General features: G+C 53.9%; 1 protein-coding gene across 5 annotated transcripts in view; it reads right to left on the reverse strand.

Moving 5' to 3' along the window:
* The window catches only part of ZNF185 (zinc finger protein 185 with LIM domain), a 43086-nt gene extending 30186 nt beyond the window's left edge, over nt 1-12900 (reverse strand). For 4 of the 5 annotated variants that reach the window (XM_032845266.1, XM_032845264.1, XM_032845265.1 and 1 more), the window contains exons 1-11: nt 12848-12900; nt 12619-12754; nt 12185-12250; nt 10285-10323; nt 10117-10194; nt 9449-9538; nt 8555-8641; nt 7976-8059; nt 7645-7686; nt 6692-6775; nt 1953-2039 (exon numbers count right to left, since the gene is read on the reverse strand). In XM_032845266.1, coding sequence (XP_032701157.1) covers nt 1953-2039; nt 6692-6775; nt 7645-7686; nt 7976-8059; nt 8555-8641; nt 9449-9538; nt 10117-10194; nt 10285-10323; nt 12185-12250; nt 12619-12754; nt 12848-12881 — 827 coding nt within the window. In that variant the 5' untranslated portion in view covers nt 12882-12900. The remainder of the gene's footprint in view (nt 1-1952; nt 2040-6691; nt 6776-7644; nt 7687-7975; nt 8060-8554; nt 8642-9448; nt 9539-10116; nt 10195-10284; nt 10324-12184; nt 12251-12618; nt 12755-12847) is intronic. The other variant, XM_032845263.1, reaches the window with a different exon arrangement.
* Nucleotides 12901-16797: the final 3897 nt, after the last annotated feature.

Below are 16797 nucleotides of genomic sequence, written 5' to 3' on the forward strand. Positions count from 1 at the left end.
TGACACCATCTCCTACCTCCCTTGCCATACCTTCCCAGTAGCCTTCACCTTTTCTCCTCCTCTGCCCTGTAATTTTGGTGTTCTCAGCATTCCTTTCCATGCCCATGCTCCACCACCGTGCCCACTTCCTCTGTTCCCATGGCATCAACTGCTACCTTCAAACCAGTGACTTCCACTTGTTCCGACCTCTCTGTGCTCCTGACCCATACCTCCAATGCCATCAGGCTGCCCTCAGGGGGGATGACCAGGTAGTTGCCACCTCCACACAGGGGTCTGTGCTTCTTTCCTTGACTCCCTTGACACTGTGCCCCGTGTAAACACTGACATTGAATCCCACTGTTTCACTTTAATCTGTCTGCACATAACATGGAGATTTCTTGCGCCCTAACCTCTCTCCAAAACCTCAACTACAAACCCTCAAATACCGCCTGGCAATTTGCATTTGGATGCCCACAAGTAAAATCATACATTCATTAAAAAATACCAAGTATTTATATCACCCCAAAAGGCATAGAGTGGGAGTCAAGCAGCCTCGGTGGGAGTCCTGAATCCACCTGTTCTTGGCCGTGTTACCTTGAGCAAGCTACTTGACCATTCAGAGTCTCAATTTCCACATCTATTAAATGGACAGAGTGACTGCGTTTACATCCTGCATGGGGATACCTGCTAGGCTGTTGGGGCAGGGTAGGGCTTGGTGAATTCTAGCTTTCCCTCTTTCTTCTTCCCCCAATTTGATTCTCCCATTGGCAAGTGGGAGATCAATGGGTTGTTGTAGCTTTGCCGCTCCCAGACAAAGTACCAGAAGCCTCGTGGGTTCTGAAGACAGGAGACACACCAGGGATGTTCACTGGAGGCAGCCTGACTTCCTCCTACATCTCTTGGGGTCACTTTGCCCTTGTTTCTCAGAGATTGGTCACCTTAGGGAAATCAATGAAGCAGCTTTCGATATTGCCTTATTAAAAAAATCATTCCAGTAATAAACACTCCTGCATTTCTGTTCTGGTCCAAAGGGAATGTATGGAACACTTAACTGCAGGTGCTCAGAGTTCTTGGGGAACAATGATCTATGAGTGGACAACTATGCACTGGCAGGATTTTCCCCAGGGTGCCGGCATAACTACTTCTGCCTTTTAGAAATCTCACCCAGGTAGAGATGTGGAGTGTCTAGGGATGGGGCAATAGAAGATTAAGAAGAGGAAACATCCCTAAAGTAAAATGGGTAGGACTCAGTGCCTGACTGGAGTGGGGATGTGGAGGAGGAGTCAGAGAGGAGAGTAAAGGAAACTAGAGATCCATTAGGCCTCATCTTGGATGCCACTTCTCCCAGGGAGCCTCCCCTTAACCATCCCCACCTCTAGCTGGTGACAGGCCCCTGCTTGGAGCTCCCACTGCTCTAGTGGGCATACACTCTGGCCTCCCTCCCAGATTCTGGCCTTCATGAGGCAGGGACTCAGGGATCGGGTGTGCATAGGAACTCAGTAAACGGTAGCTGACTGAATAGCTAAATGAATAGAAGATGGATCCCGCCTTTCACTTGTCCCTTCAGAGAGAATTGGCGCCTCCCTGCTCAGATCTCCCCTTGCCCCCACCCCATCTTCCCCGGATCCCAGCCCCTAGCAAACCCTGTAGGCTTCCCCCCACCACCCCACCATCCCGCCTGCCTGTTGCATGACTCTCTCCCTCCTATCTCAGGGCAAGGACTAAGGCCTCTGTGATCCCTGCTGGCTGTGGTCCCCCTGTCACTCACCTTCCCCAGCACCGTGTGCATCAGATGGTTAACATTTCTGGCCAGGGGGCAGTCACCCCTGGGGTGGAAAGAATAAGATAAGGGTAGGGGACCGAGGTTGACCATGTCTCTCACCAACCAGCCTCTTGCCCTGACCATTTGTATCCCTTCCCTACTGACCCCACCTCTAAAATGCCACGGAAGGAGCCCAGCAGGGCCCCCATACCTCATTCCTTCCAGGTCTGGGGCCATCAGGCGGAGTCCTGCTCCAGGTGTCATGATCTGCAGGCGGACAATCTCCTCACCTCTTGTACTGTATAGCCAAGGAAGAGAGCCAGGGAGTTGCTGGTAAGACAAGCCTTCCTGTTTCCCAACTGTGCCAGGGGTCCAAGGGCATTCTCCCTCAGGAGCTTTCTGGCTAATGCCGTGGGACACCCAGATCCACTGCCTTTTTTCTCCTCCTTGTCTCCTCTTTGGCCTTAAGCTTTCTTGGTGCTACAGCTGAGTGTGGGCCACTGACCTCCAGGCCCCAGAGGAAGGAGAGTGAAACAAACACCCCTTTACCAATCTCCCACCCACAAGCCCAGACCCCCTTAGGCATAGCAAAGGGCCTTCTGGGCGGCAGTGGGACCACCCAGCTCCAATGCTCTGTCTGTAGCTGCTGCCATGATGCTGCTATCTGCTTGCAGAGGTGCGGCCTGGATGTGGTCCCTCTGGAGAGTCCAAAATGGCTTTGTGAGGCCAGTGGGAATTTTGTATATATGGACTGATGGGGACTGATGCCCAACCAGATACTCGGGAAACCTACAGACCAAATTTGGAGTGCGAGCTAGTGAGTGTAGGATATCAGGGACTTGGGGCCTGAAAGCAAGTGACCAGGTACCTGTGAGCTAGAGGTGGGGAAGGAAGAGGCAGAGGTTGCCAGGGTGAGGGCTGGGAGGCAAATGGTCTTCACTTTGGGTGAACTAGAGTGGCTTGGTTGCTCTCCTTTGAAAGTCACCTTAGAGTTGATTCTGACATCTAGCTCCAACCTACACGAGGAGGCCTTAAGAGGACTGGGTCAGTGGGCTGCTTGTTTATGTCTCTCCTGGGACTTGGCTGAGACCTAGCACACTGGAGATGACAAGAGGGAAATGGAAGGGCTTCCAGGGACAGGGTACCTGGTGCACAAGGGCAGCTCTGATTTTTTTGTCCTCCCATGAGAGCAATGATGACAGCATAAAGCACATGGCTGGGACACACACCACTTGAGAACATCATAGGCAAATAAAAACATACTTCTTCACTGGTGGTGTCATGTCAGGGAGGAAATAGGAACAAAGTATGACCCAAGCCTGTCCAAGCCGGTGCCTCTCCTTCAATGCCTTCCTCCTTCTTTGTCATCCCCTTGAGCAATTCCACAGGGAGGCTGTTATGGGTTGCACTGTTGCTCCTAAAAGATGTGATGAAGTCCTCTCCGGTATCTGAGAATGTGCCTTTATTTGGAAATTGGGCCACTGCAGATGTAATTTACTTAGGGTAAGACTGGAAAAGAGTGAGTCCTAATCCGATATGACTGGGACATTTGTACTCAGACACATGGAAGGAATACAGCCATGTGAGAACGGACACCTACAAATTAAGAACCAACAAGGATTGCCAGCAATACCGGAGGCTAAGAGAAAGGCCTGGAACAGATTCTCCTCCAGAGCCTTTGGAGGAAACATACAGCCATACTGACACCTTGATTTAGGACCCCTGGCCTCCGGAGCTGTGAGAGGATAAGTTTCTGTTGTTTAATCCACCGAGTTCATGGTAACTGGTTACAGCAGCCTCAGCAAATTGGTACAGGGACCTTCCAGCCTCTTTTCTCCTGCAGCAGCCCACCAGCCCCCACCCCCACCAGAGCTTTAGCCACAGATCGCTCTAGTTCAGTCTTAGGTCCTCAGCTAGGCTGAGAGTCGCGGGAGGTCATGGGCACTCATCTAGTGGGGCCCCAGCTGCCTGTGGCATTTAGAACTTGGGGCAGCCTCACGAGGTCGGTATCACTACTCACTGCTGTATACACAAGGACGCTGAGGCACAGGGGGTTAAAGTACAAAGCCTTGTGCCGGAAGCTGTGCTGTTACTGTTCTCCAGTTTGTCTGCCGGGCAGCACGCTGGGGCACAGCCTACATGCCCTGCTATGATCGGGTGAGGCAGAAAGCCAAGGAAGCTTGACTAGTGCTGTGATGGGGACAGCAGCCACTTGCTCTGGAATAATGTATTTGAATAAGCTCAGTCCAGATGGCGGGTAGAAGTCATTCCACAATGAGAAGGTTCAAGACAAGATGAACTCAAGAAATCAAGCCCCAGGGTGCACGGAGGGAAGACCCCTTCCACGGTTGAGCAGGGGGAAGTGGAGGGGGTGACTAGAGACAAGGAGTTCAGATGAACTTGGAGCTGAGAGGCCTTTGGGATCCCAGGCAGGTCTGGTATCTAATGGAAGGAAAGTGATAGCTGGACAGCCCCAAGGACACAGCCTGCAGGTCCCAAACTTTCAGCCCTCCCTGAAGTCCCTGAAGGCTTTGGCACCTAAAACAAGGCCTTCCCTCCTGGGAACTTACTGCGGCAGCCTCGGCAGGGCCATAGCTGGGGACAAGGCTGTGATGTTCTCCTGCCCCACTCTGCCATAAGCCAGCTTTTTCTGAAGTGTTACAGAACCCAGAATTTGGTTAAGGTCACTGCTCCCCATAGGGCTTGGTTCCTTCAAGGCCACATCCAGGCCTGGAATTCTCAAATAATCGGGCAGAGCGAAGCTGGGTGTGGGAAACTGATGGCGGCTACCTGACCCGACCAGTGCAGGACCTCCCTGATGCAGTGGGGTCGGAAAGGAAGGCAACTCAGGACCAGTCGGCGGCTCACCTGGAAGATGTCGAGGATTGCAGACATTTTGCGACTACAGAATCTGAGGGCGGCAACACACGGAGCCTCGCTGACCAGCCCCTGTTGCCTCCTCCCCGCCCCCCTCCCCCAGGGCCTCACAGGCAAGTTTGATCTTGGACTTCTGGCCTCCAAAACTGTGACACAGTCTATTTCTGTTGTTCAAGCCACCAGTTTGGGGGACTTTGCTACTGGTGCCCTAGCAAACCACTGCAGCCAACTTGCTATGACACCCGGCTGATGGGTAGTAAACATCCAAAGGAATTTTTTAGAATTAGATTCTTAGATTAGATTAGATTAGATTCTGCCTTAGATTGGAGCCTTATTTGGAAACAGGGTCATTGCAGATGGTATTTGTTTTTTTGTTTGTTTGTTTGTTTGTTTTAAGATTTTATTTATTTATTTGACAGACAGAGATCACAAGCAGGCAGAGAGGCAGGCAGAGAGAGGAGGAAGCAGGCTCCCCGCTGAGCAGAGAGCCCGATGCGGGGCTCGATCCCAGGACCCTGAGATCATGACCTGAGCCGAAGGCAGAGGCTTTAAACCACTGAGCCACTCAGGCGCCCCCACAGATGGTATTTGTTAAGATGAGGTTCTACTGGAGTAGGACAGGCCCCTGATCTAAAATGACCTACGTCCTTATGAGGAGAGGAGATCAGAACACAGACACACACAGGGAGGAGCCCGTGGAGACACACAGGCAGAGGTGGCTATCTACAGACCAAGGACAGGCCTCCCTCCCAGGCCTCAGAAAGAACCAACCCTGCTTATGCCTTGAGTTTGGACTTCCAGCCTCCAGAACCGGGAGACAAGATATTTCTGTTCTTTAAGTCCCCCCAGTCTGCGCTCCTTTGCTCTGGCAGCCCTAGCAAACGGAGACAGCCCCCAAGTCTCATCAATGCTGCCTTGTGAAGAGCTCTCAAATCTTCCACTTGTTTAAAAGTTCTTACGGATGAGAGTTCACACAAACAAGGGAATATCAGGGCGCCTAGGTGGCTCGGTCATTAAGCGTCTGCCTTCGGCTCATGTTATGATCCCGGGGTCCCGGGATCCAGCCCTGCATGGGGCTCCCTGCTCAGCAGGAAGCCTGCTTCCCCCTCTCCCACTCCCCCTCTTGTGTTGCCTCTCTCACTGTCTCTCTATGAAATAAATAAATAAATCTTAAAAAAAAAAAAAAAGAAAAGCAAGGGAGTATCCAGAGAGGAACGGCGTGAAGAGGAGCCGCTGCTGGGCTGTGACCTCAGCTCCCTCCAGGCACAGAAGATCTGCAGCGCTGCTCGCCCCCACAGTCTGTCTACGGCAGGTGGGCACACACAGATGGCTGTGGGACTTGAACTGGGGAGGGGAGTAGGGGCTTGCCAGGAAGTGGACTAGGCTCAGTTCACTGCATAGTACAAGGAAGTACTGCTTGCTCTGTTGGTGGACAAGCGAGCACCGTCATGTGCGCAGATGCTCAGGGCTCAGAAATCAGAGCAAATCAGGGCCCCCTCTGTAGTGACATCCCCAGTGCTCAGCCTGCTCTTGCCCTGGTGTTCCAGTCCCAGACCCTCCCATAAGACTGGCTCACAGGCCAGAGCCAGCGCACAGCACCCACCTGGGCTCCCAGCTCCCTGCAGGGCTGGGCAGACTCAGCGGAGCTGGGGACTGTGGAGCCTCCTTCTCCAGAAGAGGCGGTGGGCACGGTTGGCAGGTTGAACTTGGACAACTTACAGTAGAGCTCTAAACAAGCCCAAGAATTGCAGGACTAAGACCCTGATGGTAGGCCCTCTCAAACCCTAATCTAAGATGTTGTGGCTGCCATTAGGTTAAGTTAACACAGATAAGCATCGAACAGACAAGAGCGACATGCTGTCCCTGGACATCAGGCTGTTGTGCTCCATTCAGCCCTAGAACATCCAACCACACAGGCTCTTACTGATTTCTATGCCCCATCTTGTCACTGAGCACATGGGGACGCTGACCCTGAGGCCCTGCAAGGCGGCGACCCAGCAGAAGTCCTACAGTGACACTGGCAAGGCAAGTCGGCAAGCCCCCAGCCCCAGGCAGAGATGAGTGGTTCATTACCTCCTTGAGCCAGGAGGGAAACTTGCTAGAGCAGGTGGGTCTTGGCTCTTCTCGGAAGGCCTGTCCTCATCCACCACCTCAACCCTGGGGACAAGAAGAGAAACAGATGCATTGCTTGTCCCCTGTGTTGTGCTCAGCTGAATAGTGTGGCTCCAAACTTCAAGTCTGCCTTGAACCTGTGAACGTGACCTTATTTGGAAATAGGGTCTCTGAAGATGTAATCAAGTTAAGATCAGGTCACTCTGGAGTAGGGTGAGCCCTACATCCAATGACCAGTGTCCTTATAAGAAGAGGGAAATGTGGACACAGACACAGAGAGAAAAGGTCCATTAGATAGAGACGGAGACTGGAGTGATATGTCTACAAGCCAAGGAATGTCAAGGGTTGCCTGTGGTCACCAGAAGCTGGGAAAGAAGCCTGTGATGTAACATCCCGATCATTCCCTGTGAGCCCTGTTCACCCTGTAGGGCCCATCTACAGTGTCACTCTCACTTCCAAGGGCCTGGCCAGGCAGAGGCTCCCAATGACAAATCTCTGGACCCTAGCCCAATAATCCCTCCTGCGACGGCATTGTCCAACCTATCCCTGGCAGGGCGGGAGGGATGGGGACAAGTCCTTTTTGCCCAGGTAGCTACTTTTGCTTCAGAACATCAGAGGCCCTTGGAAACTCTATGACTCTGTTGGGGGTCAGGGCCCTAGCCCTGTTAGCAAATGGAAGTTTCCAGCCACAAGCTACGTTCTGCTGGCCAGATCCTGCCTACACAGAAATGGCTGTTGAAGCCCCCAAGTGCCACCGCAGCCACCTAGTTGCTCACCGGGTCTCTCGACAGAAGCCCCTCACAACTTCCCACTCTAGGCTTGCCTTCCACAGAGCTCATACTCCACCCCTGCTGGCAGGAGACCTTCTCTGTAGCCAGCGAGAAGCTTCCAAGTCTTCCCTTGCCGACATTTACCTCTTCGCAATGAACGGGGCCTGCATCTCCTGGGTAGGGCTGCTGAAAAGGAAGCAGAAAAGGCAACATGTTGGACAGAACCCGTGGACATGTGACATCATGACCACTCTGCTTTACAGGGACCTGGTCTCCTCTCTCACTAGTCCTGCTGGCAGGAGCCAGACCTCTCCGTTTTCCAGAAAGTAAATCCCAGAAGGTCTGGCTAGGAGGGTTCTCTCAACCAACCCCTCACTAGCCAAAGGAACCCTGGAGCCCTAAGGGGAGGGGAGCCGGTCGGTAGCTGAGCTGGCCCAGAGCCAGGCCCCGCCGTGTCTCCCGCTGTGTAACTAACCTGGTGCTCTTCTTGGCTGCTGACAGAACATAGGAGTGCTCGCGGGGAGCCGTCTTCCTCACCACACTGCTTGCGGCCTCTGACCTGGGGCGGCACAGGGAGGGGGCATCTAATGGCATAAGGCGGGACTCACTCTGCCAGCATAGCCAAATTAGCACCTGCTCCCAGAACTTACAGATGAGGAAACTGAGGCACAGGGAGCTTTAGTGACTTTAGAGACCTCCCAGGGGCAGGGCCTATTTTGGTCCAATTTGCTCAGGACCCTTTCTCACAAATTGATATAAAGTCCCAAAGCACCTTCCTCCCTCCAGCCTGTCTGCCCACAGTGGAGGCTTCTCACAGACCCTCATCTCCTAGGTTTTGCCCCATAAAAGGTTCATAAGAGGGTCTTCTGAGCTGGCCCAGCCCTGAGTCGGTGGTTCTGGGACTCAGTAAATGAGTAAATGGTCAGCCACTTCTCCAGTATGATCCATACATGCTGTGCATTTCGTCACCTCAACTGGCGCAATTCCTATGTCACGGGTCCACGCAAACTCGGGCCCCTGCCCTGCCTGTGGGACGTCAGGTGGGCACCATTACCTCCGTTTCTGCTCATCAGATGAGAAGGGTATCTCCTCCTCTTCAGCGGCCCCCAAAGCGGAGCTACGCCGGACGTTGTAGGGTGCCCTGGGGGAGGGGAGGGGCGGAGGTTACTGTCGGTTGTGGCCCCTCCTCCCCCATCTCTGCCCATGATGGCACTGCAGCCTCTGAGCCTTTGCTCATGCCACTTCCTCCTCAAGGGCCAGCCCTCTCCTCTCTCCTTGGTCCAGCCCTAACCATCCTTCAAGACCCAGCTGAAGCCTCTCAACTCTCTCATCTCCTTCTCCAGAGATTTCTTAGCTACTCCATGTCACTGGATGATTGTGGGGCCCCTGGGAACTATGGGTACAACCCACACCTCTGTCCACAACACCCCCTCCCCGGGCACATTGTGGGGGGCTTCTTTGACAGGGGCCAGAAGGGGAGCCCAGAAGATTTATATCCAAGAAGCCACTCAGATTTCTGCACAAAATGCCAATAACTGATAGGCCGCCAGGACCATGAGCATGCTTGGGGTCATCAGGCCCCAGTCCAGCCTAGCCTGAACCCCAGAGGGGTGCAGAGGCATGTCCAGAATATAGAGCCAACCAGCAGAGGCCATAGCCATAAGCCATGACCCCTTTTGCAGACCCACTGGTCCCTTCAATAAGCTTCTTTACAGTCCTTGCTTTGCCTCCGATCAGAAGTGCAACGTGTACAGCTGTCCAGCTTTCTGGGGTTTGTCACTCTGTTGGTAAGCTCCAGGTCACAGTGGCAGCTGGCAGCGATGTCAGGCAGGAGGAACCGGCATTCCTGGGCCATGCGCAGAGGTGAGCAACCAGCTGCCCTCAGCAGACCAGGTGTTTGGGCTCGTCCTTGGAGGGAGCTGAGCTAGGTCTGCAGTTACATACTTACAGCTTCTTGTAATCCTCAGTGGTCATCTTATAGCCAGAGGAGGAGGGGCGGGGAGGTCCAGCAGGAGTGGCTCTCAGCAGACCGGTTGCACTGGAGAGGAAAGGAGTTTCCATGTGCCCACTCCCAGGTCCCGTCTTGCTTCCAAATCTGCCCACATGGCCCAGGAGACATGTGGCTAGGGGCCTTTCCTCTTTTCTCTCACCACCCTGAGCAGGGCAGCCCTCCTGCCATAGGTAGGCCCAAGCCCCTTAGCCCTGCCTCTCTGATGGAGCCCAGGTTCACCTTGACACTGAGGTGCTTTGATGACGTGTCACATCAGTCTGCCAGGAAGAAGGCAGACTAAAGCACACAGCTCAGTGCAGTCAGCTAGCAAGTCAAGGCTGGGAAGCCCTCTCAGCCTCCTCCCTGTGTCTCTGCCCCGGCGACTAGGGCCAGTCAGGTGGTGGCCCAGGATCTCCCAGAGGCATGGCTGCTGGGGAACCCAAGTGTCAGACTGGACCATACATCCACCTGGAGCCTTTCTGTCCCAACGCTGCTACCCAGGGCCCTGACCCATGGAGGTAGAGAGCTGCCACCTACCACCCCTCCTGCCCGCCCCCTCTTACTGACAAGAAGAATCATCTCTGTGCCACAAGCTTGGCATAGGCCCTCACCCCATGGACACATACCTTTTTGGAGCTCCGTTGGCCTTGGGGAAGTGCTGCTGGGGCTGGCACGAGCTGTCTATGGGCCTGGTGAACACTCCCCTAAAAGAAAGCCCAGAAGAAGTCCAGTGAGAAGCCGGGGGGTAGTGCGGGCAGGCATGGGGAAGTGGGCAGGGTCCTGTGGTCACCTACCGGATGATATAGCCAGTGGGAGCCCTTGTGCTTGGAGGCCTGCCAAGGGAAAGGAAGGTATGAGGTGAAGCAAAGATGCCCTACTTTCTCTTGCACCCAGAGAAAGCAGAGTGGATTGGCCGGTGGGTGTCCCAGTGTGGTCAGAGTGAGGACAGCAAGAGGGGCATCCACCCCTTCACCCAAGCCAGGGTGCCTGTTCTGCTCTGCCCATTTCTCATGCTCCCCCAGGAAAGGGACTTATGGCTGATTTTTCCAGGACTGGCCCAGAACGGTCCTGGCTCACACCAAGTACCAGGCAGGTGTATTTCAAGGCTGAGCGTTTCCTGAAGAGAGTTCCCCTCCAAACTCCAACTTTTCCCTGGCCTGCCAGGGCCCAACAATCCCATGAGAAAGAGGTCATTTGGGATTGCTGACAGAGTCCGCTCACCCTCTATTGTCAGAACTGGAGGCTCCATGGCCAGAGGCCATGGTCCTTGACCTGACATCTCTGCGCAGCCTCCTTTGGGGAGGCTCGTGAGGGCCCCAGGGGTAGAACTGAAGCCAGATGCCCCTCCCTTCCTGCTCCTTGGGGCTTCCCTCCTCCAGCTCCTGAGACGCCCACATCACAGTCTGGATGCACGTCTGGGACTGGAGGGTGTGGCTGGAAAGCAAACACAGCGCACGTGCTGGGTGCCTCCTCCGTGGGAGCAACTGAGTGGCAGGGACAAGGAACAAGGATTAGGCAGAGGAGTTTAGTGCTGAAGCAGGGGTGGGGCAGTGGATCTAAGAGAACCCCATGCAAGCACATCTTGACAGACCCTGTCCTCAGTAGGGACAGCCTCCTGGAAGTGACAAAGTTGCAAGAACACTTGGGGTGGGACCTGAGAAAGAAAGGTCATTTTTCCCCCATTTAGCCATACGTACATTTTTGGTTGAAATACCCATGCCTTGGAGAGAATGAGAGCCAAAGTTTAATAGACTTTCAGGTACCCCTGCTCTAGGCCCTGAATCATAGTCCCAGGATATGCTTTCCAAACAGAAGCCCTGGGCGAGACCAGCACCCCGCCCCCCAAAGTGAACAAGTGCCCCAGTGAGTACACTGTCTTCGAACCGCCCTCAGGCCTTCACCAACCTTGCCGATGGCAGTGGTCACAATTCATAATTCTCTTTTATAATCTTCTCTCTCCTTGGGTCATGCCTGTGTACCCTGCTAAGATGTCAGTTCCCTGAAGGGAGACCTGTGTCCTCTGTGGGTACCGAGTCAGTGAACAGTGGTGATGGGCAAGTCCATAGTTATCAGGGGCAGCCCTGGAACTCAGCAGTGCACTTGGACCCCTCCCTCCCAGCTGTTGCCGCTGCCTTTCCCACCACCTGAGAAAGGCCCTGGCAACTGCACTCACTCGTACTTCTCAGGAGCTTCAGAGCATCCCTAGACACCGATATGTGAAAGTCCTCAAAACTGGGAGGCGACTGGCTACTTCCTTTGGCCAGCTGTCAAAAGAGATCATCCTGAATTTGGGAGACAGTTGGACCAAACGTGTGCGTCTCCTCTCACGTGCTGATTACCAAGTGTCCTCAGCAATCCAGACTCCAGATGGGAGAGAGTCATGTGTGACTCTCAGCTGCCTGATCCCCTGAGAGATGTTGTCTCACCGCCTACAGGGGCTTCTCAGTGTCCAGTAGACAGCCGGAACCATGGAAGCCCATAAGGCAGCCAGCTTCAAGGTCACGCAGCAAGGCCAGGCACCTGAACCCAGTGACTCCTGCATTCTCTTTCCCAAAAGGAAAGAGAGCAGAAAAGCCTGTCCTTCCTGTGGAGTTGAAATGACTCTGACATTTCTTCCAAGCTTGGGCTCCTCCATATCCCCTGAAGACTGCAGCATGAGTTCCCCCCACCAGCCATCTGGGTGCCCCCTCTTACCTAGCCTTCGGGACTTCCCCAGCCGATGAAAAGGATGTGGCACGACTCCGACCAGAGGGCAGCTCTCTGAGGAAACAGGAGTTGTGAAAAAGGGGCGCCCTACCGTCCTAGAGGCTGCCTGCTGACTCAAAGCAGGGGAGCCGGGGTGCAGCGCATGCACGTCAGCAACTTGGCCCACCATTCCCATCTCACCTTCGCCTGCCCTGGCCTGCCTCCGCACGCCGCAGGCCTGCATGGACACAGCCACGCAGCAGCCCGGGCTTTCCCGCCCCATGACTTCGCTCGGGTCTGGCCTCAGCTGGATTGCGTTCCTAAGCTCCGCCCTCCCCAGCTGGCCTGTGGCCACAGGGCCAGGCCGGGGTCTGCATGGTCGGAGTCCCTCAGCTCCCCCAGGTGCTGACAGGCCCCAGCCCAGCCCACGTTTGCCGGCTTACAGGGTGCGGCCCTCCGAGTTTCCCTCCGAGTCATCCTGCTTGGTGATCCAGCTCTTGTCCCCCTTGAGCGTGGTTCGAACCTTCATCTGCTTGAGGACATTGTTGCGTTCCTCCTCGCCAGGTGGTAGCGCCTTCCCTGGAAGGGGCGAGGCCAGGCAGCCTCAGAAGAGGAGCCCAGCCCCAGAACCGTGAGGCCTCCCTCCCAGTTCCCCCAGTCTGCTGCTCTCACCTTTAGCGCCGCCTCCGAGAGCTGAGATACTCATGGTGCTTGCTCTACAGATCCTGTCTCAGCTGATTCGACTGGGCTCCTGGGGGCAAAGGCAAGCACACAGTTTGTCACTTCATCATGCGGTCCCTGACACACCAGGGCCATCCAGACTGTCCTTTTGGCCCTGGGAAGCAAGAGCTGATGGAGTTCTGGTGGTGGGCAGAGGCCAGGGAGTGAGCACACATTGCTTCTTCTCTCCAGTCTGCCTCAGTGCCCTCATTTGTAAAATGGGATTTTAAAAAGTCTACCCTTCAGTACTGCTATGAAGGCAGAATGCGCCCGTGTTCCTGCAAATGCCCGGCACCACCTGGCACAGCAAAGATCTCAGGGCAGTTGGACAGGAGCCAAGCAGCAGGGACTCTCAGCCTGTCCTCGCTGGGCGAGAGGACTCTCAGTGGTTTTCAACCAGTACAAGCCCAACCTGAGGGTGTGCTGCTTTCTTTCTCTTCCTCTCTGTATTCTTGCCCCGCTTCCCTCCTTGCCTCTTCTCTGCCCTCTCGCCGTTGCTTCCCTCCTGTGGCCAGTGAGGGGAGGACCACGGTGGTCACTCTCTGAGGCCTTCACAGCACCATGAAGGTCTTTGCCCCAGAACAGGCTGGGGTGAGGAAGCTGCCTCCCCAGGCTGGGACTAGCGCTGTGCTTCAGGGAGAGGGAAGGCCCATATGGTGAGTTTAATCCCAGCCCCGGCCTGCCACAGTTGGCACAGTTGGCCCAGTTGGACCTGCCACAGTTGCACAGTTGCAAGCGGGCATGATGGGAAGGAGGGGCTGTGGCTCTGCCAGAAGAGTCCTGAAGCAGAGCGGCCTCCCTCTTAGGAGTCTGCCACCCTCTGGGCCTCACCAGGGCCAGGCCCAGAGAGGCCGGGCCCTGCTGCCAGCTGGCAAGCCCTTGACATGTTTCCTTAGAGGTCAGGGGCACACTAAAATAAGTAAGGCAAGGGCCAAGAGCAAACCAAATTTGCCACATCAGCAAGAGCTGGCTTTCCCATAAACCACACTGGATGAGCAGTCCAGGAGGCCCAAGCCTGCTGCGCCAGGAATGGCACCTCATCACAGTGAATGGCAGCCCCACTGCCCAGCCCCTGACCAAAGTGCCACGTCAGAGTTCTGTTGAGCAGAACTCATTCCAGAGGTGATCCTTGGACCTCATAGGTCCAACTCTCCCATCCCAGCAGCCCATGGAGTAACCCTACTGGACAGGACACACAGACAGAGTTGCCACCTAGGATCTCAGCCCCTCAGTGTGCTAGTGCCTCTGACTGACTGTGAGACCTTGAGCAAGTCCCTCACCTTCTCTGGGCCCCAGCTCAGGGCCTCCTACTGCTGAGTCTTTAGGTTCCTCCAGGAAGTCATCAGTTTCCCCTTGACAAACCTGTGGCCCACATTGCCTAGAAGTTTTCTGCCCAAATCAGAACAAACCAGCCACCTCCAAAATCAGGACACATGCACACACATGCAGGATGACAGAGACAGAGGGCCCACAGGAACTCACTGGCCAAAGGGACAGAGACACGTGTAAGAGTCCACAGCAAGGCGAAGTGGAGTTGCTTCGGGTCCCATCTTTACAGCTAAGACCCCAATCAGAAGACTCAAGGCTTATTGCTCCCACTTCACCATGCAAAAAGCAGGGCTTGGTGCTGCATCTCAGAAGTCAAATGTCCTTTTTTGATAGGACAATAAAACTGAAAGAGGGAGGAAATAGAGTCTTCCCATGGGATTGAAAAAGGCAGCTCCTTGGACCAAGGAGCCTTTAAAATGGACAGATGGACACATGAGGTTTGAATTCATGTCCCAGCTACAGAGCTGGTTTTTCCCTCCACCTCACCACTCCCACCTTCCCCCTCCCCACACAGCCCTGGACCCCTTTCATCTGTTCCCAGACAAGACCTGCTCCCTCTACCAGCCTCAGCAATGGCAGAACTGAGGCACCCCACCTCACACCCCAACACATACCCTGCACTGAATACCAGCACTGGAAGCTGGCAGGAGCCATTCTTCTGACTAACCAAACATTGCCACCCCTCCTCGGACCCAGGTCTCCTCTCAGACCTACCATCCCCTTCATCCCCAATCAATGGACAGTCAGAAAAACCCTCACTACAGACAGGCATCTCTCATGCACTGTTGGTGCATGGGTCAATGGACACATCTTTTCATAGGATAAATCTCTATATGTATTGAAAACCTTAGCAGGGTAAGACCATTGGTCCTTCAGCTCTCCATCACAGCAATCTCTCCTAAGGACATAAATGAGTAAGCAGAATAAAGTATACTAGAGGGGTGGCATCCGGGTGTTGAGTAAAATAGTGAAAATCAGGCAATAATATAAATTCCCAACAGTCATGTTTAAATATATTCTGATCCATTCATCATTCAAGCAAATACCAGGTAGTCATTACAAATGATATTGACATATAGTGATATTTAACATGCCTTCATGTTTCCTTATAACATAAAGTGAAAGAAGCTTAAAAAAAAAAGACATGTAGGGAGCGACTGAGTGGCTCAGTTGATTAAGCGTCCGATTCTCGGTTTCAGCTCAGGTCATGATCTTAGGGTTGTGAGACTGAACCCTACATTGGGCTCCAGGCTCAGAGTGGAGTCTGCTTGAGATTCTGTCTCTCCCTCTCCCTCTTCTTCTCCCCACACTCTAAATAAATAAATAAATAAATAAATAAATAAATAAATAAGCTCTTTAAAGAAAGTACATTACAGTGCACAGGGAAAGAAACACCTGAATGGATATATACCAAAATACTTTGCTCTTCTGTGTGTTCTATTTTTCCTATAATGAATATGCATTGCCTGTGTGATAAAGACTAAACAAACAGTGGTTTAAGCAAGTGAAATGGGAGCTGGGACTGCTTCCATAGCCAATGATGGATCTCAAAAGCTGATGCCACGTGAGCAGTGCTGAGGAAGGACTGGGAAGTGAGGAGAGTCACGGATGCAGCGGGGAGTTCTCTCCCTCCCTCAGGGTAGACATCCTGGGTAGGGGCGGTGTGCCCTGGGCGTATAGGGACCCTCTGTGCTGCTCTGAGCTGAGCCTTGTCACCTGCAGGCACACACATGACCTCCTCTAGGCTCCTGGGTCTTCTTTGCCCATAGCTCACATAGGAGGGAGAAGAGGCATGTCCCCCCACCCAGTTCTAGTTTTGCTCTTCTTCTGGGTACTTGGGCTTCTTTCAAACCCTTCTAGGCCCTCCTGGTACATGAGACCTGCCATCCAGTAGGGCCACCTGGCCTGAGAGCTCACATCTTTGCTCCTCATCCCTAAGTGGCTTCACATGGCTGTGGCATTGTCCTACTGTCTGGGCCTCAATTTCCTCACCTGTAAAGTGGTGCCAAGCCACCAAGCCCATGGACCTACTCATTGGGTCTCATACTGGTAGGATACCTCTAAGCCAGAGCATGTGTCATTGCCTAGAATGTGGTGCGAGCTCTTTTCCATCCCATAGTTTGGGTCTTATGATACTAGTGGGTGTCGTCATCTCCTAAATGGCCCGTGTGAGTGCATTTCTAGTCAGGACAGCCACTCTGTGTACATTTCTAGTACTACAGCTCCTGTTTCAACCTTGATATGGAGAAGTCTCCCGGTACCGTAGGAACTGCCATCTTGCCCTGCTTAGGAACAGTGGCTTATCTGCCACTTTTCATCCTAGCTTTCCCTCATAGAGCAACTTCTTGTGCCAACTTCAAGCAAGGTGCCACAGTCAGACCACACCAGCCTGTCCCAAGGAAGCTCAGGACCAGGTCCAAATCCCCTGAGCAGTCCAGGCCACCTCAGACACCAGATGGTCTCCAGCCCGCCCTCTTGGCCCTTCACACCCTTCTCTCTACCCTCCCACTGCCTGCAGATGCTTACTGGGGCAATCAGGGGGTGCCTCCTAAGCAAGAAGGAGTGGGGGAGAT

The sequence above is a fragment of the Lontra canadensis genome, unplaced genomic scaffold (genome assembly GCF_010015895.1).
Source record: "Lontra canadensis isolate GAN:19392208 unplaced genomic scaffold, GSC_riverotter_1.0 scaffold161, whole genome shotgun sequence".
NCBI lineage: Eukaryota > Metazoa > Chordata > Mammalia > Carnivora > Mustelidae > Lontra > Lontra canadensis.